This window comes from Papaver somniferum, unplaced genomic scaffold (genome assembly GCF_003573695.1).
Source record: "Papaver somniferum cultivar HN1 unplaced genomic scaffold, ASM357369v1 unplaced-scaffold_160, whole genome shotgun sequence".
NCBI lineage: Eukaryota > Viridiplantae > Streptophyta > Magnoliopsida > Ranunculales > Papaveraceae > Papaver > Papaver somniferum.
This window is the reverse complement of record NW_020625487.1, coordinates 437,190-465,129: the sequence shown is the minus strand read 5'-3', so window position 1 is coordinate 465,129 and position 27,940 is coordinate 437,190. Positions and strand designations below refer to the sequence as shown.

The window sequence follows — 27,940 nt, the reverse complement described above, 5'->3', positions numbered from 1 at the left end:
TTTTGTTGTTTCATTGTAATAAGCAAGGAAGGGTGTATGCCATTGATGTACAACGCGAGTAATTGTGAAATACCTCCAACTCATTCACAATTCTCGTAAAGTCCGGACAGCTAGCTAGATTTCGACCTTGGTTCTTAGCCTGAGAAACTATCTCTTGGTGATTAGTAGTCATAACATCCGATCTTTCTTTACACATGTGTAGATACACTTTACACTCTTATCACATGTCTTTATTTGTTATCAGTGCTAGGATTGTGCCTTCGATAGCTAGATTGACATCTCCATTTTGCTGTGAGCTTAACTGACTTGCACATGTCACATTTGATGGAATCTGAGCTTATATTTTGACCTAGAACTTTGTAGGTACGTTCTAAGCAAACCTTCACGAGACTTCAACTCGTCCACTAGGGACACTTAGTGGTTTAAAAGGCTTAGTGCATACGCTAAATGCATTCGAGAGACCAGCGACAGTGGTATAGGTAGGATTTCCTTAGTTTTGTTTTACTTGAGGACAAGTAAAATTCAGGTTTGGGGGTATTTGATGAGTGCCAAATATTGTATATATTTGTCCCTTTTTATTAGCATTTAACTCATCTTTTGTGCATTAATTCTATATTTTATCCCATATTCTGTATTTTCATTGTTTTCAAGAATAAATATTTTTCTTACTTAATTTTGCATTTTTAGGTAATAAATAAAGTTTGGATGACTTGCGGAGCGGAAAAGAGCTGAAGAGTGGTGAAAAGCCGGAAGAAATTACGCAAGGAAGCCGCGAAGAATGGTGCGCACAAGACCAAAATGCTAGAAGTGGGCTCAAACAGGAAGAATTGTGCTTAAAGAAGATATGGGCTTGGCATACCCAAGGCCCAAAACCCTTACCCAAACCCATTTTCTATATCCATACCCGTCTCCATTCTCAGCCGTTAGATGGGATTACATCGAAATCCAATGGTCTCTTCAGTAGAGTGGATCAAAATCCGAGGTTCTTGTCAAACACCATAGTGCTTAAATTCCAAGCCTTCAGATTAGATTGCATTTGAATCCTACAGTCGATCCTATGCATGTGCATCAAATATCTATACTTCCGCTAAACACTACAGCACCTAACCTCGATCTTCGCCGTTAACTTCGTTATATCAAGGCATCCGACGGTCGCTACCAGTCTCTTCACTTGGAGCCATCCGATCAATCCATCATTTTCACATCCCACGGCCCATCTCACAAAACATCACCACTTGATGTCCCCGCTTCACACCGTAGAACCCGATACCCTATACCCAAACAAACACTTCCTTTCTCCCAAAACATTCGAGCTTCTTCCCCTTCTCCCAAAAACAGTTGCAGAACCACCACCACCTCCATGCCCTGTCTCTGCAAACTGTCACTACCTCGCCTTCTCCACCACCATCACTTCTTCCCCGACCGTAGCAGATACCACCATCACGTCCCCTTCTTCTCTAGCCATCTATTACATCAACTTCTCAACCCGAAAACCCTAGTTTAGAAGTTGATGAAATAGGTGAGGTTAGAGACAGAAATTAAAGCAGCCGAGAAGAGCAGGAAGGTCAGAGGAAGCATGGGTCGAGACTACATGGAAGAAATTTCCTCGATTTGGGTGAGTATCACTAACCCTAATTTCTCTGTAATTTGGGGGTTTCTCTAGAAACCCTAATTCATGTTGGGACCGTACCAGGAGAGGATTAGAGTAGGGAAATGGGCTCAATTAGACCCATGACATTAGAAAAACAGTAAACCTAATTGTACTGTTTTATTTTGGGATTTTGGGAAAATGGGTGATAACCCTAATTTGATGTTTTGGGTATAAATAGAACTGGAGGGTGTGTGTGAGAGAATATGCTGGAATAGCCAGTGTCACCCAAGAGGACTGGACTAGCCAATGCCTCAAGGGTCATAATTTCTGTTAATGTTTTAGTTCAATTTGATGCTTTGTTTTATGTTCATGTTCCACTTGCAATTTCAATTACTCTTTATGTTTATCATGTCATCAATTACTGTCAACATGTTCCAGATCATCAGTTGGGGCTTAGATGAAGCCTGAAGACCTTGTTGGGTAGCAAAATCTTAGTGAACACTCTTGTAGGTATAACTGAATTAGGATGTTAGTGTTCTTGGTGATCGAAGTCACCTGTGATTGAGTGTGCTGTAAGAAGACACTCAATGCTAGGGGTGAACTAGAGAATTTAGGGACTTAACCATCCACATTTAACTGAAGTAGGGAAGTAGTGAAGTTTAGGGATCAAACATCACCTGTGATTGAGTGTGCCTTAAACAGACACTCAATGCTAGGGGTAATGCTAGTGAATTAAGCTAATTATCTTCCACTAATGCAGCCCTGGACCATAGGCAGGCTTGAACCTTAACCTAGGTCCATTAGGGACAAGATTTTAGTTCACAAGTAACACTGCCTAGATAGGTTAGATGGTGGAATCAAATCCCTAGTGTTCTTTAGTATTTTACCTCATCTTTGTTTACTTCTCTTTCACTGCCTTTGGTTATTTGCTCACTGTCCCTGCCCTTGGCTCACTGCCTTGGTCTTTCTCTTTGCTTCATTTTTATTGCCTCTGTAAATACCATTTTCACTGCCCCTGTAAACACCATCTTATTCATGTTTCATTGCTTTACTCCATTTCTTATGTAACTCACTGTCAAGGGAAACCACAAGCCCAGATCACTTTACTAAGCCCAGTACATTTCCAAAGGATCTAAAGGGTACTCAAATCCCATTGACCACTCAAAAGCCCAACAACAAATTAGAACCCAAAATAGCTAGAAAATCCAAACACACCCAGTCTCTGTGGATCGACCCGTACTTGCACGAGCTACAACCGACGACCGTGCACTTGCGGTATTACTGTAGGCTCGCGTTTTCATTACGCTTAATTTTCACACTTCTCCGGGCCCACCAGTGTTCAAATCTGGACTAAGTCCCAGGGTTTTTCTGCATTTGCGGTTTCCTCGTTGACAAAACTTCTGGTGTCTTTGTTATTTCTTTTCCGCATCATATTTTCTATATAATTGAAAATATCACAGCTTGTGCATAGTTCAATCAATTGGTAAATCCGACCTTTGGTTGTTGATTGAAATTGATTGACACTTGAACATCGGTTTTTGATACCGTTCAAGTTATTTCTCATATCAATCAGGCTCACAGATTTCTATCTGTTCGATTGCAGATTGTATTGAGAAATTGAGATATAACTATTGGATGTTTTTCCTGATTGATTGAGTCTGACTGTCTAGTTGATTCTCTTGGAATTATATTTCTTGGAATTATATTGGAGTTAGTCCATACCGATTGCCTAAGGTAATACTGGGTGTGGTTGTTTGACCCCCGCATTTTCAATTATCATATGTAACTTTAATCTACACATCCAATTATCTTGTATAATTTTCGTCTACACATCCAATTAGAATGCGCAACACATTCTTATTCATTCCAACTCTCATTTTTAACTCTATAAGAACAATAACAATCAGAAGATTCTCAAGTACAAACTGTATGAACAAAAAATTGAATTTGGGTTACAAATCTAATTACTCTTTCTTGTTGTTAAAGCAATAACAAATTAGTGCAAATAATGAGACAAAAAGACGTGCAATGTGTGTATAACAAAAACGAAGATCAACTGCATCTTTAAACCCTGGTAGATTGTTGGAAGTCTGCATGTTACTATTCTTAAAACACCAAACTTGGCAACCTTGAGAGGATGTGCACAACAGTTAACCTTGCAAGAGCTGCACTCTTCAAGTCCCTTCTGTAAAATTTAACGACAACCTGAAGAATAACAACAAGCAATCAGCTTTAATGAGGTTAAAAGAACGGTACACTCAGTAATGCATAATCAATTCTGCATGCATCTGACTAGTATTCAACCTATTTCTCATGATAAATATATCTTATGGGGCAAGTTACACATAAAATGACCAATCAACATACTCAACAAAGGAAAACAAAATAAAAAATGTGTCTTAAAGATGTACATGCTATAATTGAATATAGTTACACATAATTCAAGTAACACATTTTATAAAACAACATGTCTACCTAGGAAAAATGTATTAATTTTGATAAATTAAACACCCATAAACACCCATTAACACAAATAAATAAATTAAACACTTTTATTAATTTTGATAAATTTAAAACAAATAACAATTATAAAATTGCACCAAATTTATTGAATATTAATTAACATAATCTTGATGTTTGGTTCATCTAAGATTAGGATATTTTGACCTAAATATATTCAACATTGAAATCTTCCATAATAAAGATAGATAAAAAACTTATAAATTTTTTTTTGGAGTACCATAATTAAACATAAATCTAACATACGGTTGATGGTTTTTTAATGAGTTTCAATGAAAATTGGATTAATGAAGTAGAAGAAGAAAAAAAAATGCTGAAGAGGAAGGAAAGTTGTAACAGTTGTAGTCATATTTAATTTGACTTTTGTAGATGGTAAAAAACAAAATAGAAAATAGAAAAATAAAATTATTTTAATATTTGAAGAAGGTGACAAATAGGAAAAATATGGGTGGCAAATAGATGAAACCTTTCTAGACACGAATTACTCTATCAATTTTCCATTTTAACATCAAAATAAGTGAAATGAAAAAGTGATGTCAGCACTTTTCTAAAAGCCGAGGGAATATAATTTAACGAAGATACAAAAAAATATCTTAGATATTTGAATCACGATTCAACATACGATCGTTAGATACCTAAAAATGAGAAACCCATCATGTTAGGGTTCACGATTTTGTTTGTAACAAAGAAAATTCTTTACATGAGTTGGGTTCATGATTTTCCAAGTATAACAGTTGGAAATGGGCTCTGACCAGGTTTATGTAGACTATTTAGTCATGAACACATTGAACAGTTACATCTTTTGATAGTTCTGTTTGAACGGTTATATCTTTGGTATCAATTTTTTTACTCTTGTTTAATATGTTGGATCACTTTGTCCTTCATGGTATATGAGTTCGCATCTTCCTTTACTGTAACATACATGGCAAGACACTAGTACTTCTCCTGCAGTTATACACCATATGTGTACTTCGTGAACTGAAAGTACTTCATCCATTTCATACAAATCGTATGCAAGCACGCTATCTCAATTCGTAGCTTGCTTTAACATCTGATCACTTTACGGTGGATGAGGGGATACATGAAGCAGCAAATTATACTGTTGGTAAACCGAGGGAAGCATCCATCAAAAGAGCGTGTTGTTTATAGATTGTTTCTTGACTCTGCCTCCTTTTTGTTTCTTGAAAGTATGAGATATCATGTGACGCTCATTCTAAAGAAATTTTACAATCAAGAAGGCAGAAACGGTAATCTTAAATCTCAATAACTGAACTTGGGTTGGGCTTAAGAAAACTAATCCAAATATGCAAACGGGCTTATAGCCCAATGAGTTGGTGAGGTAAAATGCAAACAGATTTATTTAAAATTAAGGACACATAAGTAACTCATACTTATATTATTAAACCAGACAAGACACACAGGAGCTCTTGTGAAGTAATTAAGCTCATATATATAGTCCAGCTGATCAAAGAACAGTTGGATCTTCACAACCCCAATGTGGTATTCATAAACATACACGCCATACAACTGGTGGTAATACTCCATCCATAGGGTATTACATTATTAAGAAGATTAGAAAGGGTAATGAAATGAATATTCAAGTTGCAGCAGTGACAGCATGGTTACCAGATTCTTTGTTTATGAAAGTGTCCAGATACTCCTTCCTGCAGATGATGAAGAGAAAATACTTCATTAGGAACAAAAGGAAGGCTTCATAATAATTAAAATTGTAACAGATGCAACTGATAGAGGAGATTAACCTAGCAGGAAGCTCGTCGTGAGGACGGTTGTATGGAGTCCACACTGGTTCACCAACAAAGAGTCGCATTGCCTACAAGAATATAATAACGTTAAAGAGAAGTTCAGGCACAGAGACATTAAGAACTGAGAAGTTAGAATTTTTGATATATGAGCAGTCGGTTTGGAATATATCTACACCAAAAGAACACATAAAACTACAAAACTCTAAGAAGGTTCACCAGAGCTGTCATGAACTAACAACGTCAGGAAGAAAAGAAACTGAAGTAAGCACATCAAGGGCAGCATTGAACACGTGTTTCTTGAATAGTTCTAGACCTTGATCATGATCCAACAATGCATAACGGTGTCTGTAATCTCTGATATTATGCAGAAACACATACTTTTCATTGAACTCTTAACACAATCAATTCTGACCTCCTGCAACCTCTTTTATCAGGAAACACATCCACACCTATTGTACACCTATTTGCAACTATATAGGCATCAATACATGCAATGAAGATAAGTTAAGCGCAACTGGAATACCTTAATGTAGTTGTCGGTATCGAGAGTAAAACGGTGGTACATTCCTGCAGGCAGTACAATCATTCCCCCTTTCTTTACCCAGACGCGAATCCACTTTTCGTTCTCATCCCTGACATCGAAATACCCTTCACCAAGAAATCTCAGTCAATATCTGTATTAAATGGAACTGTTACAAAACTAGCAACAGTTACAAACATCAAAATTGCAAAACCTACCACTTCCATCCACACAGTACCGGATTTCCTCATCGGTGTGAAGATGTTCTTCGAAAAAGTCCTTTATCTTTTGATCATAATTTGGCATCTTTTCTGGGCACACAGTGCAGAAGTCCTAGGAAAATCAATAATTCCATGTTAATCCACTGTGGGAATTTATTTGTGAAGTATCAAGGGCACAGATGAAAAATAACACAAAGCACAGCAGCCAAACTGAAAAATAGGCTGGATAAAACACTGACCACATAGGTATATCCGCGTTCTGCACGAATCTTCTTGAGTTCCTCATCAGTCTCATAGTTATCTGCATCTAAATTCCAGCTAAGGACTCCAAGTTCTGCAACAGTAACAATTTTAACGCTTAAAATATGTTAATTTAAAGGAGAAGACACCTGGCTAGAAATATAAATACCATTAAGTCGGTCAAACGACACATATTCCTTGGGTTCACGGTGATGAGGAAGTCTTTGGTCTTCATCACTCTCATCCATGTACCATGCCTGAATGACTTTTGCCCTTGAATCCTGTATAGCACATAGATCTTTCAAATTAAGCAACATTTTCTTCTTGAATAAAAAATTCTTTCAACAAACTCAAAAACACTTATGAGTCCCCAATAAAAACTAGAAAGATTTTTTCTAAAATCCATATACTTATAATGGACCTAGGACTGAGCTTATCCTGTCTGGTATGTGTAATATTTGGGAAACACAAACAACCAAACACCTTTAAGAAAGCATGATCAGGTTTCTTAGAATGTAGCTCTTCATATGGACACTTGTAACCCAAAATCTTTGTAGGCAATCTGTTAATCAAGTAGGTACCAGTAAGAAAGAATGAAATCAGAACTTTTTGGGTACAGAAGCATTGAAGGCCAAGGTGTTGCCCATTTCAGTAATATGTCTGTGTTTTCTTTCTGCAGCTCCATTCTGTTGATGTAAATTAGGACAAGAATTCCTGACAGAATTATCATTTGCATCTAGAAAAGCTCTAAAAGGTCCTTTTACCAATTCAGAAGCACCATCACACCGATATAAATATTCCTTAAGTTCGGAATCTAAAAGAATTTCCATTGAGGATTTGAACAAAGTGAACCAAGCAAGACTATGATTCAATAAGAGAATATAATTCAATTAGACACATCCTCACAACCAACTGATTAATAATCTCGTGCACATCTCTATTTGTGCGTGTTAATCGATCCGTAAGAGTATGTATGGGGATAGGAATACTCTATTTTGTTCTCAATGTGTCTATTACCAATCTTTAATTAGGTCAATTAAGATACAAAACCATAACAACCTTACACACCAAATCCAAATAGTTCAATTCGGAAAACTCAATTTCAAAAACAAAATTATGCAGCTAAGATTTATGAAAATCCCTAAATTTCTCGAGGGAGACAAAGATTAGTTTCATTATCAGTTCTATCTAATTCAGGCACAAAACCATAGCAACCTCAATCATCAAATCCAACAAGTTTAAAAACCTCTAATTGAACACAAACTTGTGCAGCTAACATGTTATTTGTTCATAAAGATCTCCAAATTACTTGAGAAACACCTAGATTAGTTTCATTATCAGTTAGCTCTATGATGATTACTACCACAAAAAATTCAAACAAACAAACAAAAATTGAAAATCAAACTTATTTTTACACTGAAATTGATCAAAAGAAACAATAATACTGGTTAAGATGAGGAAGAGAAGGGATTAAGGTTTAAAGATATCATACCTCCATGATCGAATCTTCTTCTTCTATCTGAAAAAACAAGATACAGTACGAAACTAGATTCTTTCTTGCTCTGAAGATTTTTTCATTTATTGCCCAGCGCCAGAGCCACTTTTTAAATGGTGTGATTCGCCAGGTAGCCAACGATTTACATTGACCTTTTGTTGTATCCCCAATTATGGACCCACTCGGTTCATGTACCGATTACAAAAGTCTGAACGTGGTAGGTGAGGACATATTTGTCATCATATCCCATGAATGCTGCGTGAAATGAATTAATTCGTCATTTGCAATGTCACTGAAAGTGCATTAGTGTCGCCACACGGCCCACAAATTATGTACGAAGTCATCTCAATGTTGCCATAACCCCGATCTAATACATTTTATGATGTCAATTACATGTGCTTAAACTATTCATTGTCCCCTTAAAATCACCTGTGTTTATGTTAATAAAAGATTCTTTAAAATTTCTTTTTTTCTTTTTTGTGTGGGAACTTTGAGGCCCCTAAATTTTGCACCGTGAACTGCACCGAGGGAGATCGCACGGACCCAGAACAGTGTTCGGTGCATTGGGATAGAGTGGGGCCCACTTCTCTCACACGGTGCAAATTCTTCGGTGTGTCAATCATTTTCCAAATTTTATTTATTAGACTACCCAGTTGGAATTGAGGTTTAAAGGAATTACATTGATCAATTACATCAATAAACATGACAATTCAGATAATACAAGATTTACAATTGAAACTTAAAGAACGAAATATGAAAATCGTATTAAACTTCTGCAACCCGTTGAAGGATTAGAAATCCTTATAATGGTTTTAAACTATTTTGTTTCTTGATCATCAAAGATATCAAATGCTTCCATACAAGGGAAGTGATATACCCAAATTAATTTCTTCAGAAACGATCTCCATGTCTGGCGAAGTAGATCGTTTTCATCCAGAACATGCTTGATAACAATGCAAATCCAAATCCACCAAATACTTTGTTTCTGTTATAATCTTTGAGATATAGACAACAACATGTTAAAAAAGTTGTTCCCGTGTATCCGAGTTAGGACAGTGTTTAGTTTTGAATTTTTGCTTTACATTTTAATCCATATGTGGATCTCGTAAATTTCTGTAGAGCTTTGTAATAAAAACATATCCCTAAATTATTAGCTTCAAATAGGATATTATTTGATTTTTATTCAAAAAGAGATGTCCAAAAAATGAGATAATATGAGAGTAAAAGCGTGAAGAGATTATATGCCCAACAAGTAAATTGGTATGTTAAGTGGACCATGAAATTAAAGAAAAATATACTGAATTCTACCGCGTTTAATCATCCCATTCATGGAATGTTTTTGATCCTGAACAAGTAGTAAATTGGTTAAAGAAAAATCTATTGAATTCACCCGCATTTAGTACACTTATTCATGGGATTTTTTGACCCCCAACAAGCAGTAAATTAGTATGATATGGTAAGTAGAATACAAAATTAAAGAAAGATGTATCGAATTCACTCGTATTTAATCCATTCATTGTATGTTTTTGACTCCAACAAGCAATAAATTGGTATGGTATGGTATCTGGAATACAAAATTGAAGAAATGTGTATTGATTTCAACTAATGGTATCCGCCCATTCATATGATGTTTTTTGATGCAAGTATGTGACGCGGTGCAAAACATGAAATCTTAGGCAAAATAGGATTTTTTTTTTTTTTTTTTTTTTTGTAAACTGCATTTATTAACTACAAATTAGTGAGGCTTTACAAAACGAGGAAAAGCCCTACCCTTACAGTCCTCCAACAAAACAGAAACCAAAATTCAAGGAGGTCATTCGATCCATTCCTCAATAAGATTTTTATTAGCTACTTTTTTCGCCACAATATCAGCAATTGTATTACTTTCTCTACATCCAAGGAAAAAATAAAAAACTCCATACGACATGTTAAAAACTAGATACCAGCAAAGATATTAGCAAAAAACCAAGGACAAGAGATTAGGCCTTTAGAAAGATTGATAATATAAGATAAGTTTCTTTTTTATGTAATCTGTAAGCTATATGTATTTCATGCTTTCTTTCCGAAGATCAGACATGTTGTTGTTATTTTTGTATATGTGTTGCGCATAAGATGCAACAAATTTCCCTTTATCATCCCTGAGAATCTGAGAATTCCAGAAGTTCATGCAAAACTAAAATAATTAGATGCGTCATTAATGTTTAATTTAGTATAACCTGTTGGTGGACAATCCCATGTGACAGTAATTATCTCCTTAGAACAAGGTGATGCTGAACTATGAAAATCATGAACCTGGAACATGTAGTCCTGTGAACTGTAATAGCTGTCACATATGAAGGTGTATATACAACACTCTTAAAAACAACAGAATTCCTCGCATTATAAAGTTCGCACAAGATGAAAGGTAAAATATAGTCCTTAAGAGACTTGAGGTGTGGAGATAATAGGTTAATTGAGAATACATTCAAGATTTACACAATTCTCTGAAATAGACAATTGCCGATGTATTTGATTGTAACAAGGGAAATCATAATGTCTACATTGTTGCAGTTTGATCAATTGATTGATTAAAAAAAGATGATTGAGTTTACATGACATGTGAGAGGCTACTTGATCTTGACTCTACTTGATCTTAAGTCGAGTTTGATCGCATCTCAGACTCGACTCTCTCATTCTCTCTTACATTCCTCACGTGTTTGCACACACTTACAACCTACACCACACACATTCGCTCACGCACTTACATTAAATGTTATTATCCTCCCTCAAGATCAAGGGGGCATGAAGAGGCTACTTGGTCTTGCACACACATTCACCCACACACATGCTCTAAACAAACCATTCTCAGATATTGTCGTAGGAGTAGCTAGCCAAGTGAAACAGCAAAAGAGCTTATACCATAAATAGCAAATGAATGATTCAGCTAATTGATAAAGTAGACATAAATGCAAGGTACAAAAGTAGTTGGTGTAGAGAGAATTGCAGAAGTGTAAGGTACATGCAACGATACGAATGGAGCCAATAATAATAGAAAACATGTAGGCACCATCAACAGGAGTTGGTGCAGTATTATGTCAGAAGCGTAAGAGAAAGTACATGGTAGTCGTGATGGATGCACATCTCCCAAACCCTTTATCTACACTGGAAACAGCATCAAAAAATACCATTGTGCATCAGTTATAATCAGCACGTAGTGTTGCAGGCCATAGGGAAAGTTGAGAGTAGATTAATAGTAACACCATGCATCAAACCAACAAAATATCCTGCATAGACGGAGTATAAAACCAGCAATTTCACTGAAGTCCAGAAGAAACCATTTCAAGCATGAAGAGAACAAAACCACCAAGCTTACATCATACAACATTATCAGTTCCAATGAAAATAAAGATAAAGCTTTGTGTCCACTCAGTGGTGATAGGTGATGCAAGATATATACAAGGATGACAAACGAAATATGAATAGCTATAGAAAACTGCAAGTAAAGCAGCATACTGATACATACGCTCATAACCCGACAACTGAAGTAGTGGAGACCTGATGACTGACATTGATCCATATGATACAATTAGATGCAACAACTACTCACAAGTCTTAGTAATACTATAAACTGTATCTCACAACAATTTTACCATAAAATGACAGAAAGTAGCTTGTGTTTGTTATTCAAAACAAGGAATCATACATGAAAAAAGTTGAAAAAAGAAAAAAAAAAAAAACACCATTGAAGATGAACTTTAATTATATTATTCAAGAGATATGAAAGATACAAGAATAACAGGTTGCATAATGAACACATATGCAAACTGGATACCAGGTTGCATACTAAATGTATACAAACTCAACAAAGAGAACTCCAACTTGTACTTATATAAATCACCAACTCTGATTCGAAGTCCTAATGCGAAAACATCATTAAAACCGCCAGATACTTTAACACCTTAGTGAGGAATGTATTGAACTTAAATACACCACCAACTTTTTCTTAGGCAACATGTATGGATAAACTTAAATATTATTTTGAGAGTTCAACTTAATTACATCAAGTTCGTGAACCTGATTTCCGGGTGAGAATACTTGGTAATTCCAAAGATCAATTTCCAAGTATCAATCAAGTCATATCCAACAAACAAGGATGGATGTATCTACTTTGATTGGTTAACGTACAATATGTGATATTTCAATTATAAAGATAAACAATATAATGCGCAAAAATAAATAACATAGACACCAAAAGTTTTTTTAATGAGGAAACCGCAAATGCAGAAAAACCCCGGGACATAGTTCAGATTGAACACTAAACTGTATTAAGCAGCTACAAACACTAGCCTACTACCAATTAATTTCGGACTGGAATGTAGTTAGAACCGAATATTAACCCTCATAGAAATTCAGTTATAGTCATTGAATGTAGTTAAGACCGAATTAAACAAATTAACTTCGCCTATTGAATCCCAGCAGGATTCTGCACAACTGATTCACTTAGATGACGTCATTTACAGCCTAAGAGTCGCTTCAAATCAATTGAAGACTTTAAACCAATCTTCCTCCCACAAATAAGCATATATGCGTGATTTCCTTTTTGATCGTAGATCAAGGTGAGACTCGAAATCGATAGCAATAGACAAAGTCTAGCTAACCTCAAAATCCGGACTTATGCTACCCGAAGTACAACCTGGATTACTATTCACCTCACAAGCATAGAAATTCCGGAATCAACAAAGTCTGAGACAAAGATAATATCTATCTTGATTGATAGAGCAAGCTCAACATCGGATACTCGAGCTATCAAGATAAACAGTAACTAGACCTGGCTTCACGAATCCCTGTATATAAAGTATTTGTAGTCACTAAACCCTAGAAGGTTTTTAGGAAGAGGACGATTCTAGTTTACAACTAGGACACACCAAGAAAAGTAGTGTCGGGATTTAAAGATCCTAGTTGCTTGAGGTTCCTCTTTTATAGACATTCAAAGCATAGATTGCTTCAGGTTTAAGCTAAGATATCTTTCGAACCAAACAAACAATATCCACCGTTAGGTGAATCTTTGAATCTGACTAATATAACAAGATATACACTCTGATTACGATGAACCGTAACCGAACCGTGTACAAAGACCACGCTCAAGAATGGTTATTCGAAACTACCCAACTGAACTATAAGCTTGAGAATTTTCATATAACACTTAAGACTTAGCTCGAGTCACAATTCTGTGATCAAATATGTCTATGGTGTTTTTAGAGATTATTCAAATGATAATTATCCCGGAGAAATAATTTTATGTGCATATGCATTTAGTCGACATGGTAAGTAGGCGTACTAGGTACATATACTTAACTTGTTCGTTAACAGTTATGTCATGGTACGTGTACTGGTATGTACACCTTAAGACATAACCGAGTTCTGGAGTTCACAAAACTTTTTTGGTATGCGTACTGGTATGGATACCATTAAAACATAGCCGAGTTCCGGAGTCCACAGAACTTTTATGGTATGCGTACTGGTATGGACACCAAATCGGTTCCGGGAACAACATTTCTTTTCAAGTATGCATACGGGTATGCGTACTGATCTGGTTGCACGAGTTTATAGAGTTTTTATGGTGTGTATACTGATATGCGTACCAAATAGTTGTTTGTTGATATATACTTACTCCTTTACGTACACTGAGTACATGTACTATGGCTTCAGACTTGTAACAGTTTTCCAAATTTATAAGACTAGTATGTATACTGTCTTATATCCGAATTTACAGTAGTTTTCTATTTCTCTCTAAATTGATTCGAAACTTTCCCAAATAACCTCAATGACACATATCACTGTTTCAGGCTATTTTCGAAAGACAATCTTGAATTTTTATTTAGATTATGAACAATAATTTTTTCTTAACCGAAATTCATCAAGTATGAACAAATGTTCATTAATTATTCTTAGTCATATTTCAAGAACTATTTACCAAGATAAACTTGACTCGAAATTCTTGATATGCTTGTAATAGTCTAACTAGTTATGCGACATTGTATCATAGATAGAAAGATAAATATAACTTGAGATATAGGTGTTTCAGTCTTCACTAACCTTTTGTTGAAGAAGTTCTCCAAAAGCTTTGGTTGATCTTCGCCTTCAAACCGTAGAACACAATGATGGCTGCCGTGATGTTCGTTTCTCAACTACATCTTCTATCATAATCCGAGACTTAAGTAATTGTAGACTAGAAATCAAGATATAGTTTTGACAACTAAATTTGATAACAAGCTTTATATAGCAATACTTGTGAGTTCGACCGAGCAATTCTCTAAAAATCTCCCCTTTGTCAATTTTAGTGACAAAACTATCTATACATATGGATAAAAAAAACACTGTAAAAACTCCTTGAATCCATCATGCCTTGATTTCTTTGGTTTTTTAGACTCCTTGAATTCTTTGTTACTTCAATTTGCAATGATTATGAACGTGTTCAACTCAGCATCGTTGTTGTTGAACATCTGTAGGAATAAAAACTTTGAAAACAAATACTCTCTTACGTCGTTATATGAAAACATAATATTGTTATCTTCTCCAAAGTTCAATTGTATCAGAACTTTGAAGTAATATTACAGTGATATGTTTCTTCTCCTTAATGAATGTTCACATCTTTTGCATAGTAGGTGAAACCTATAGATATTGATTCACTCCCCCCCTTACATAATGTTCCGTAAACCATATGTATGTAGTATGAAACTACTAATTAATTCTCCCATTTTTTTCAATACAAATTGACAAAGGTACGAAAATCATGGGATCGTACTGAATTCAACCAAAAGATACTTCAGGATTTAAAGAAAATTAAAGATAATACATAATAACAAAGTTAATATATATGCAACTCCTTATATCAACTTTATTTAGATGATATCACATAGTATGAAATACTTAGCGCTCATCTAGGAAATTTAAGATACAAGCATCCATTGTAAAGTCCACAGCCACATGCCACACGAAGATATAACAATTAAGCACAAGTTAATTTAAGACATCTCCCCCATTTGATGTCATTCCCAAGAGAACATCATGAGTGACCTTTCTTTAATGAAAAGGAAAGATTTTGTCGGACATTAAAAAATCACATGGATTTTTATCCTGTAATACCTCGATTTCGGCACTGGTTCGCCGATGGAATGGAATATAGGTAATGTTTGTCCTTTCCTAACACCGAGGCCTTTTCTGCATAATTTGCTCCAGAGTTGGCAGAAAACTATGCATTTAAGCACGCTCCGGCGGGAGTAATCCCGGGATGGGTGATCTCCCAGGAAGTTACTGCTGGATCACCACAGCGATGCCCGTTGAAAACCCCACACTGCCGGATAACCGCAGTGGCTAAGTGGGGACGGCATCGGTGGAGGGACGGGTCATTACATATCCTGAACATCGAATTAAATTAATCTCAACGCCAGATACAAACAAAGAAATAATTATAATCAGTATAACTCAACATAAGAAAACCTTACGGAGTATGTTGTCCAGTAATAACACAAAATTGTGATCACAAGTAGATCCATACTGCGAGAAAGTTCTCAAAGAGTTTGTTTTATTTTTAGTTTATAAAAAACACAATAAATTTAACTTCTGAGCATATATGAAATATCATCTTGATTCACGAAACGTAAAGGCACATATATTTTATAAGACTTTTGTAATAATTAAACCAATAATGATTACATACTGCAAGTTCATCTTCCAAAACCTCTAGAATATAAATAAATAAATCTAAAAACATGCAAGATAAAAAAACGTTGGAAATAGCTTGTGTATCTAATCACAATTTTTGCTATACCAAACTCTAGTTATCCTTCCCAAAAGTAAGAATAAATTCTCACAAGAACTTTACTAGTAGTTAAAATCTTTGAAAAATTCTTGATCATCTCCAAACTCCTAATGACGGGCATATGAACATGTGGTTCATGAATAAAAGAGTTAGTTCCTGCAAACCTAATAAGTTGTTGTTTGACAAGTGCTTCTTGTAGTTTAATATATTTTTGTAGAATCATCTTCACTCCCTGCATTTTCTTATTGGTTTTCTTAAGTTCTTCAAGAAGAGTTTCAAACATTTTCTGATTAGAACGATCCTCTCTAGGTTTCTTCATATTCTTCCTTTTTATATTAAGAGATGAGTCAAAGGATAGGACATATTTTGTTCCTTTCTAGTTGGATGAATATCAACAACCATTGGAGCATAGATTTCACGAGAAGATGTTGTACTTGGAGTCTCCATATTTCGTAGGAAAATGGATTTGTGAAACACAAATATATTGCTCAACAAGCAAAAATTCTTGTGAAAGAGATATGAGTATTGAATAGAAGATATTTACCATGCAGGGTTTCAGAACAAGGATTCACGTACTAGAAAAGATACATACAACCTAAGAAGGATGAATGCCACTTTTGTCCTTCCTTAAGTTTCCACATAGATCAAAATTTTCAATACCATTACTTGAGACATAGATTAATAAACAAATAAGAGATGGATATCCAAGTAATAATATTCAAATTTGATCCAAAGCCCTGATATGCACAGTTCTTGTCTCTTTTAAGGAAACATGAGACAAGATGAGCATTAGAGTGCTCGCCACTAGGTTCCTGTACGAAATATGCAATATCCTTTTTTATTGGACGTTTAGCCCGGACTCTTTTCTTCATTTTAGATTTTACCCTAACCTTTGAATCAAATAATATTTTGGAAAAACAAGAGTTAACTTTGCATGCCTCAGTATTGGACTTTTGAACAAGTTTAAGTACGTTTGCCAAATGACTAGCCCTTCGTTGCAATTTTTTGACATACCTTAGTTTGTGTTTGTACTTGAAGCATTGTGTGAGTCCGTGACCTTCAAAGGTACAATAAGGACATGTCGGTTTGGAGATTGATTCACGAACGACGTTAGCAGCTAAACATAAGGTACCTGAAACATTAGCAAATTTTTTATTAGTATATAAAAAATCCATAACATCCTCCAATGATTTTGATGAAGAGTCATCAATTAAATTATTAAGATTGATGTGAGTATTGCTACATTCATCATAATTAATAATTTCTACTAGGAGTGCTACACTTGATCCATCATCCTCTTCAGAATCATAATGATCAGATGTTTCATCAAGTGTTGCATCAAGACTCTTGTTGTCAGTGTACTTCTTACGATTTGGACACTCATTAACAAAGTGATTGAATCCTTTACACTTGAAGTATTGTGGCATATCCTCATCGCCATTTTCATTAGTATCTTTGTTTTTGATAGAAATACGATTATGTGGATTAGCTGACGTTGGAGGATTTTCTTTGGTGAACCGTTTATTTCTCTTCATAAGAAGTTCTCTAAACTGTCTTGTGATTAATGAAACTGAGTTATCAAGATCTTCGTCTGAAACATCAGACTCTACAAGATTGTTGACAGAGTTGTCAAAACTTTCACTTTTAAGAGTTTTAGTGTTTTTCAGTGCCTTGAACGCAATATTTTTCCGGCTTTATTGGATTGTTGTTCATGATCAAAGATCTTTAACTTTCTAACTAGAGTATTTCTGAAAAATAGTTTGAAGGTTATTTCCTTCCATGATGGAATGTTTCTTAGAATCGTATCTTGCTGGTAAACATCGAAGAATTTTCATCACAATGTCCTTTTGGGGAATAGTCTTCCTACTGCAAAACAAGCATTAAAATTTTCATACACCTTTTGATTAAACTTATCAAACGATTCTTAATCAGACCTTCGAAGATTTTTCCAGTCAGAATTTAGGTTTTGAAGCCTAGCTTCCTTCTTTGAGGAATCTCATTCAAATATGGTTTTTAAGATATCCCAAGCATCTTAGACCTAGTGCACGAAGTCACATGGTGTTGAAGATCTGGGATTATGTCGTGGATAATAACGTTTAACCCATCATAATTATTCTTTGCAACACTTATCTCGATTTCACTATATTGTCCAAATGGCTTCGCAACAGTGGTTTCATTTCTAATAACTATCGGCGCATCGTATCCAATAACTACAAGTTTCCATGTCTTGAAGTCACGGTCTTGTAAAAAGGAACACATAGCAATTTTCCACCATAACTAATTTGTGCTATCGAATGCTGGCGACACATTTATCGAGATTGCTCTCTTGTCTATATAGTCAGGTTTTTTCGAACACATACTTGTGAGGTCTTAACCGGTACCAAAATACACCACCAACTTTTCTTAGGCAACCTTTATGGACAAACTTAAACATAATTTCGAGAATTTAACTTAATGAATCTCAATCAAGTAATAATATTTAGAGTTATATCACTTTCTCTCACAATCAGAAAGTTTGCAGTCTCACAATCAGAAAGTTTACAGAGACAAGTCAGTGAACCTGATTTCCGGGTCAGAGTAGTTCGTGATTCCAAAGATCTGATTCCAAGTATCAATCAACTCGTATCTAACAAAAAAGGATGGATGTATCTACTTTGATTAGTTAACATAGAACTTGTGATATTTTAATATAAAGATAAACAATATAACGCGGAAAAATAAATAACACAGACAACAAAAGTTTAGTTAACGAGGAAACCGCATATGGAAAAAAACTCTGTGACCTAGTCCAGATTGAACACCAAACTGTATTAAGCCGCTGCACACACTAGCCTACAACCAATTAACTTCAGACTGGAATGTAGTTGAGACCGAATTAAAACCTCACATCAACTCAGTTACATTCGCGCTCCTTACGCCTCTTGAATCCCAGCAGGACTCCGCGCAATGGATTCCCTTAGCTGACGTCCATTACAGCCAAAGAGTTTCTTCAACTCAATTGAAGACTTTATACCAATCTTCCTCCTGAAGATAAGCCTATGTGTGTGATCGTAGATCAAGGTGATACTTGAAATCGATAGTAATAGACAAAGTCTAGCTAACCTCAAAATACGGAATTATGCTACCCGAAGTGCAGCCTAGATTACTATTCACTTCACAAGTATAGAACTTGTGCATTCAACAAAGTCTGAGACGAAGAGTACTTTGATGATTTCTATCTATCTTGATTGACGGAGCAAGCTCAAGAATCAAATCATGATCAGGATACTCGAGATATCAAGATAAACAATAGCTGGACCTGTTTTCACGAATCCCTATGAATTCTTTGTAGTCGTTAAAGGGGCTTTAGGAAGAGGACGACTCTAGTTTATAACTAGGACACACCAAGAAAATTAGTGTCTGGATTCAAAGATCCCAGTTGCTTGAGGTTCCTCTTTTATAGACATCAAAGCAAAGGTTGCTTTAGGTTTAAGCTAAGATAGCTTTGGAACCAAGCAAACAATATCTACCGTTAGATGAATCTTTGAATCTGATTCATAACAAGATATACACTCTGAGTAGGATGAACCTGTAAAGACCCTCAAGATCGTCAACGCTATTAGACTAGTCAAGAGACGATTTGGTCGATAATAACTCGATTAGTTTAACACGAACGATAATTAGTAGGAATTAATCTAACAACGATTTAAATACGAAACTAGTACCATCGTTTAAATCTCGAAAAGTTATGCGAAATGGACTACTCAAATGTGTGAATCAGATATCTGACCAAGAAGAAAACATCAAGACAATATGAAGGGTAAAATCATCATTTCTGGAAAAACGCTTTTGATGCAACAAGGACACGTTGTGGCTTTCCCTTATCAGAATTTGGGGTTCCTTTAACAATTTTGGTCGGCTTTATCCCCAAATCTAGAGGATAAACTCACTCTATTTCTTATTTTTCTTCATTCTTCTTCTTTCTTCGTCTCTTTTCTTTCTTCTCCTGTTCTTCGTATGTGAGAGTTTTGTGAGATGTGAGTGATTATTGTTTGATGAGGATTATATAGTGATACCGTTAGATGATGAGGAAGATAGTTTGGTTGTTGGGTGTGAAGCAAAACAGTTGGAGTTCGAATCTGAGACGACCTAAGTTAGGGCTATAAATTTGATTTAGGTTCTGAAGATTTAAGGATGAAATTTAGAGTTATGATTGATTGAGGAACAAAGGGTTATCTTTTAATTGAAGTTTAAAAGTAATTTTGATGAAGAACTGAAAGGTTAGGGTTTCTAAAAAGAGTGGATTTGATTAAGGGATTTAGACGAAATTGAATATGAAACTGGATGATTAAGAATGGGTTTTAAGAAGATGTTCTGAAGAAGAAGATTAATTTGAGATCGCTGAAGTTAGGGTTTGGTTCTGTTTTAATGAAGGCTTGGGAATTTAATTAGGTTTTGGGTGAGAACTAGTGTTGCTGATGAAGGCTAGGGATTGATTATATCAGTAAGAAAATGTTGAAGCTATTGTTGGTGTTGATTCAAGACTCGGGAGGAAAGGGTAAGTTGAATTTAAGATTCCCGAATTCATTTATTCTTAAGTTGTGTGTGTATTTGAATTTAAGATTGAAATTCCTTGGCTGGGTCTGATGTGTATAGTTAGTTTGGTTTCTTAAAATGAAATTGCTTAGATGAGTATAGTTGTGGTGGTGATGATGTTGATATGATAGGGAGAAGATTTATATTGGTGATGGTTCTCTACGATGAACTGGTGGTGTTATGGAGTGTTTGTGGTTATGTTGGTGAATGATTGAGTTGAGTTAACTGTGGTGCTGCTGTAAGGTGCTAAGGAATGTGTGGATGATTGTACAAAATTATGAGTTATAGTGGTGTTGTTGAAGTTGCAGGGGATATGAATGTGCAGGTGGAGTGTAAATGCAATTGGGGTTTGTTGATAAAGGAGTGGTAATGATACAATCTGGTGGAAGGAAAGATGAGACCTGAAATGGTGGTGATGATTGTGTTAGTTCTGAGAGGTGGATTGCAGGTGGCTGCAGCTGGTGATGGGTATTGGCTGTGAGTATGTATGTCAATGGAAGAGGATATATGTGTTATGGATTGATCTCAGTGAATGAGATGTGGCAGAGAATATGTGTGTATGTGTTGAGAATTAGCTGAGTTATTGTGGTTGAGTTATGGGAATCACAGGGATGTATAAAAGGGATAAGTTGTATACGAGTTGCAGATAATGAATTTGGTGGAGTATGAATTAGATGAAGTGGTGTTTGAATCTGTATGAATTGATGAGGATGTCGATTTAGTGAATTTGAGGTTAAAAAGAATGTTTTAATGTTGGTGGTGGATAAGAGATGTATGAGCTGTTACAGGTGAAGTGGGATAGAGTCACAGTGTATGAACTAAAACCTTGGGTGAATATTGCAGGTAGTTGAAGTAATTGGATTTGAGTCAGTCTGACATATAGATGAAGTGAGTTTTGTCTGAGAGGATGTAACTGGTGGTGTAGAGTATTGTTGTATCTTGAGTTGGGAGATTAGAAGTTATATATGATTGCTGTGTAGAATCAGAATGGGATAGTCTCTTGAAAGCCTGCAGCTACTGCATTTGCAGGTAAACTTAGTTTATATTTGTAATTGAGATTCAAAGTTGTTTAAGAATGATTATATAATTCTAGTTTGGTAGATTTGATATGTTAATGAATTAGAGTTGAAATTGAAACTATGACAGCAGAGAGTTTGGCCTGTGCAAGAGCCTTGGTTTATATAGCCTGAATCAGTCTTGTGGACTGAGTCGACTCATCGATTTTCCCTGTCTTGACCTGAGTTGACTCATTTGACCGATTTAGACTTTAGATTTAGACTATTTGACCCTGGACGTTGACCCGACCTTGGACGTTGACTGTCAGTTGACCATTCACCGTTAGTTCGACCGTTAGTGACTGTTAGTTGACTTTGGTGGACTTGGGCTTAGGGCAGTTTTCTTAGTTAGATGTTTTGGACCTCTTTTGGTCCGAATTAGACTTTAGTTTCTTCTACAAAGTTGTAGATATTCATAAGACTTAGCTAATGAACTATAGAACCAACCCAATTGGATTAGTAAACTCTTAGTTATGCTAAAGATATATAAATAAAAGGTACGAAATCATAAATGGGCTTAGACCATTAGATAGAATTGTATGATTCTTGTGTGAGCCATTTTGGCTATATTCTTAGAGTTCTTGTGTGATTAACAGTTAGATATTAACAACGATCGATTCAAAGGATGAACCAGTGGATCGTGGATCTCGAGGTAGTCGTGGCTTGTCATCAAAAGAGGTGGAAATTCATTTGACTCTTTTGTAACCATTATTGTTGCTTTTAAAAAAGTTTATGCTTAACAAACCCATGCATTGTCTGTCCGTGCATTCCATGTTTTGTTTAAATTGCATTATGATAATTCTGTTGATTTTGTGAATCTTTCGACGATTTGGAAAGGACTTGTAAGGTTTTGTTTGTCATTATGAATTGTTATGGGAAATGAGAATTTCCACTTGTGGTATATAGGATACGCTCATTCACAATTATATCTACATGAATTCAGCTTTTATTGCTTAGAGTGGGTCATCATGGTCTTGGTGATATTAATAGATAATGAGTGTGGTTAGCATGAATATTATACATTGTTTGAAGAAGGATTTTGTCCATATACATGTTCGTTTATTTCAGTGACTTGGTCACTTTGTAATGTTTGAGAAAACACTATTGCTTTCCAAATCTTGCCATGATTACTTGAAAGTTAAATGTTATTCCTGCTGGGCACCCCTTTTAGGGATGATGTGCGCACCCATTCCTACTTTCAGTTTCAGAGACAGATCAGAGTTGCGCAACGAAAGCTTCGAGGAGTTGAGTCCGTTAGTTGGTTAACTTCTGATATGTTTATTATATTGTATATTCTATTTGTAAACCAAATGACTATTGTATATGTATCATTTGTGAGAAGTTATTGTATATAAATATTTCTGAGCAGGGCTAGTTTTGGGTTAAGTTTTATAGCAGATCTCTTAGTTGAATGTTTAAGTAAATGATTTGGATCATTAGTGCCTCTTTATTTAGTTAATCTCTTGGATTAGTCAGCTGCTAGCTTTGGGGGCGCTACAGTGTTGGTATCAGAGCACACTATTAGGTCTTACATGGGAAAAGATGGAAATAGCCAGTGCCAGTTAGTGAACTAGATTAGTTTAGAACTGGGTTGGGTTGTGAGATAAATCTTAATAACTAAAAGTTATCAATAATTAACAGATTTATTTGATTGATTTGATTTGTTTGTGTGGTTGTTAGTTTAGGTAATGAAGTAAAAATTGTGGGTACACCAATAACTTTAGCTAATAAAGATTAGGGAATAGTTGACTTAAATTATGAACACGTACACAATTCAATATTATATAAATAGTGAGATTAGTATTATTGATGAATTTTGAAAGTCACGTATAAACTATTTGGGTACCTTGACTTATATTTAGGGTCAAAAATTTATGATCACGTACATGTTAATAATATTGTTGGAACTTAATAATATTTGTCAAAATAATTAGAATAATACTTCAACCATTAATGTTAACAATAAAATAATATAATAATAATTATAGATGACAATAAAAGTACTAATAGTTTTAATGGAGTGATGTTAGCATTATCAATTAGTATCATATTAAACGTAATTAGTATCATAAAAGTAATAATTATGATTAGATAGGTACGGAAAATTAATAACGCTTATCTACGGTTAAATTTTATAAATTAAACTAATAACAATTAAAAATGTATGTTTTACGTTTAAAAAAGTAATAATAATATTCGAATGTTTAGTGTAATATTAGAACTAAAAGAAAATAAATTCATATATTAATAAGATACTTTACACTAATAAGAAAATCTAAAGACTATTAGGATATATGATAATTTTATGCAGACTCAAATTTAGATCATATTAAATTACTAGCGCCAAAATTTAACAAGATTTAGCGTACGTTTCAATCTGAATAAATAAAACCTATTGTATCAATCTTTACGTGAAAGTATAATTATATTCACAAGATTAAAACTTAGTGTATCAGCCGGACTATGAACTTAAGAATAATGAGAGCAATAGTATGCGAATAATTAGGCTGGTAGTAAGTTTATAATAGATAATATCGGGATTTTTTTTTTCATATATATGGTATTACAGTAAAGTTTAAATTATGAAATATTATAAATTGACGTAAAATTGAATTGGGATTACCTATACTGGTAAAAGGAATAAATAAAATACATTTTGATGATTAAATTGTTTAAAATGATGTGAACTAGTTATATATTTTACGAAGTAAGTTTAACAGACTTACACCAGTTGCGATAAAAGTTTAGAAACTAATTAATCTTAGTAAATTAATGTTTAGTTAATCCATCACTGGGGAATAGTGAAGGTTGTGTTTTCTCTGTTCGTAGGAAGGCATTGTTGGGATTGTCCAACCTCGACATGGCAACTGCATTCAGATATGACCGATCATAGAAGTTGGTATGATTTTTAGAAAACCGATAATTACAAATTCAATTAGAAAGATTCGTAGGAATCTCCCTTGTAATAAGAGACAGGTATTTCATAAGATACAAATTAGTGTAAGAAACTTAGACTTCCCTTTTGGATAGAACTTAAATCAGTATATTTGAACCTAGAGCCACAAATGTTACTTGTAGAAAGTCATATAGGTTTGTACTTAGTTTCTTCTTGTTTGCGCTCAAATAGAAGATAGGATTATCTCTATACGGTGAGGAGTTTTTGAAGACCAGAAGAATGGTTTTATTTTCGAGGACGAAAATGTATAACGTGGGGATAATGTAAAGTCCCTCAAGCTCGTCAACGCTATTAGACTAGTCAAGAGACGATTTGGTCGATAATAACTCGATTAGTTTAACATGAACGATAATTAGTAGGAATTAATCTAACAACGATTTAAATATGAAACTAGTACCATTGTTTAAATCTCGAAAAGTTATACGAAATGGACTACTCAAACGTGTGAATCGGATATCGGACCAAGAAGAAAACATCAAGACAGTATGAAGGGTAAAATCGTCATTTCTGTAAAACGCTTTTGATGCAACAAGGACACGTTGTGGCTTTCCCTTATCAGAATCTGGGGTTCCTTTAACAATTTTGGTCTGCCTTATCCCCAAATCTAGAGGATAAACTCACTCTATTTCTTATTCTTCTTCATTCTTCTTCTTTCTTCTTCTATTTTCTTTCTTCTTCTGTTCTTCGTATGTGAGAGTTTTGTGAGATGTGAGTGACTATTGTTTGATGAGGATTATATAGCGATACCGTTAGATGATGAGGAAAATAGTTTGGTTGTTGGGTGTGAAGCAAAACAGTTGGAGTTCGTATCTGAGACGATCTAAGTTAGTGCTATAAATTTGATTTAGGTTCTGAAGATTTTAAGGATAAAATTTAGAGTTATGATTGATTGAGGAACAAAGGGTTATCTTTTAATTGAAGTTTAGAATTGATTTTGATGAAAAATTGAAAGGTTAGGGGTTCTAAAAAGAGTGGATTTGATTAGGGGATTTAGACGAAATTGAATATGAAACTGGATGATTAAGGATGGTTTTTAAGAAGATGTTTTGAAGAAGAAGATTAATTTGAGATTGTTGAAGTTAGGGTTTGGTTCTGTTTTAATGAAGGTTTGGGTTTAATTAGGTTTTGGGTGAGAACTAGTGTTGCTGATGAAGGCTAGGGATTGATTATATCAGTAAGAAGATGTTGAAGTTATTGTTGGTGTTGATTCAAGACTCGGGAGGAAAGGGTAAGTTGAATTTAAGATTCCATAATTCATTTATTCTTAAGTTGTGTGTGTATTTGAATTTAAGATTGAAATTCCTCGACTGGGTCTGATGTGTATAGTTAGTTTGGTTTCTTAAAATGAAATTTCTTAGATGAGTATAGTTGTGGTGGTGAAGATGTTGATATGACAGGGGAGGAGATGTATATTGGTGATGGTTCTCTACGATGAACTGGTGGTGTTGTGGAGTTTTTGTGGTTTTGTTGATGAATGGTTGATTTGAGTTAAATGTGGTGGTGCTGTAAGGTGCAAGGGAATGTGTGGATGATTGTACAAAATTATGAGTTATAGTATTGCTGTTGAAGTTGCAGGGGATATGAATGTGTAGGTGGAGTGTAAATGCAAATGGGGTCTATTGATAAAGGAATGGTGATGATACAGTCTGGTGGAGGGAAAGATGAGATCTGAAATGGTGGTGATGATTGTGTTAGTTATGAGATGTGGATTGCAGGTGGCTACAGCTGGTGATGGGTACTGGCTGTGAGTATGTATGTCAATGGAAGAGGATATAGGTGTTATGAATTAATCTCAGTGAATGAGATGTTTCAGAGAATGTGTGTGTTATATATGTTGAGAATTAGTTGAGTTATTGTGGTTGAGTTATGGGAATAACAAGGATGAGTATAAAAAGGATAAGTTGTATACGAGTTGCAGATAATGAATTTGGTGGAGTATGAATGAGATGAAGTGGTGATTGAATCTGTATGAATTGATGAGGATGTCGATTTAGTGACTTTCAGGTTAAGAAGAATGTTTTAATGTTGGTGGTGGATATGAGATGTATGAGCTGTTACAGGTGAAGTGGGATAGAGTCACAGTGTATGAACTAAAACCTTGGGTGAATATTGCAGGTGGTTGAAGTAATTGGATTTGAGTCAGTCTGACATATAGATGAAGTGAGTTTTGTCTGAGAGGATGTAACTGGTGGTGTAGAGTATTGTTGTATCTTGAGTTGGGAGATTAGAAGTTGTATTTGATTGCTGTGTAGAATCAGAACGGGATAGTCTCTTGAAATCCTGCAGCTATTGCATTTGCAGGTAAACTTAGTTTATATTTGTAATTCAGATTCATTGTTTAAGAATGATTATATAATTCTAGTTTGGTAGAATTGATATGTTAACGAATTTATTAGGGTTCAATACCAAAGTAACGTGAAAATTGTATGCACAGAATGAAAGTGTTGTGAAGATGATATGCACGCTAAGTATAAACAAGCAAATAACAAGAAAATTAATAAACTTTTAGGTTTTAGTTCGATGATTGAAATAATACATGGCTTGAGTATTTATAACTCAAGGGACTTCTTAAACAAACTACAAATAATTAAGTCAACTAATGATTGCCAATAATAGAACTTCTAGAACTAATTAACGAAGGAAGATGAATAATAAATAAATCAAGTCATTAAAAGAGAAACAAAGTGAGTCGTGGGATAGGTGTCCTAACATCCCACCACACCTGAAAAATGGCTTGTCCTCAAGCCAGAAAGTCTGGAAATCGAAGAAGAAGATCATCAGCATCTTCCCAAGTTTCTTCGTCAATGGAATGATCTTTCCATTTAACAATCCATTTATTGCTAGCAGCATTATTCTTCTTATACATCTTGCATTTTAGAACTTCCTCAGGTTCCCATTCTGCATAATATAGAGTTGTTCGAAGAGGAGCATTCACTTCAACTGAGGATCCCAATTTAGCTTTCAATTGTGAGACATGAAAAAATGGATGAATCTTGCTAGTAGATGGTAACTCTAATTGATAAGAAACTGACCCAATCTTCTCAAGAACTCGAAATGGTCCATCAAATCTTGGAGAAAGTTTTGAATAAGATTGATTAAGTACTGGGGTTTGACGATATGGCTGCAATCTCAGAAAAACAAAATCACCCACTGTAAATGTACGTTCGGTTCTATGAGCATCAGCATATATCTTCATTCTAGTC

General features: G+C 34.9%; 1 protein-coding gene across 1 annotated transcript; it reads right to left on the bottom strand.

The window, feature by feature from the left end:
- Positions 1-5,446: 5,446 nt before the first annotated feature.
- On the bottom strand, positions 5,447-8,490 carry LOC113337495 (1,2-dihydroxy-3-keto-5-methylthiopentene dioxygenase 2-like). The gene is made up of 7 exons (XM_026583158.1): positions 8,348-8,490; positions 7,025-7,136; positions 6,855-6,949; positions 6,613-6,727; positions 6,398-6,522; positions 5,872-5,942; positions 5,447-5,775 (listed from the first exon to the last, which is right to left on the bottom strand). The coding sequence occupies exons 1-7, from the start codon at positions 8,351-8,353 to the stop codon at positions 5,709-5,711; spliced, it is 591 nt and encodes a 196-aa protein (XP_026438943.1). The 5' UTR covers positions 8,354-8,490; the 3' UTR covers positions 5,447-5,708.
- Positions 8,491-27,940: the final 19,450 nt, after the last annotated feature.

What these genes read in the sequence shown, in the direction of transcription:
- LOC113337495 (XM_026583158.1), bottom strand. An exon ending in GTACTGTGTGGATGGAAGTG is followed by an intron (nt 6,523 to 6,612) that starts GTAGGTTTTGCA and finishes TTCTTGGTGAAG; the next exon opens with GGTATTTCGATGTCAGGGAT. An exon ending in CACGACGAGCTTCCTGCTAG is followed by an intron (nt 5,776 to 5,871) that starts GTTAATCTCCTC and finishes CATCATCTGCAG; the next exon opens with GAAGGAGTATCTGGACACTT.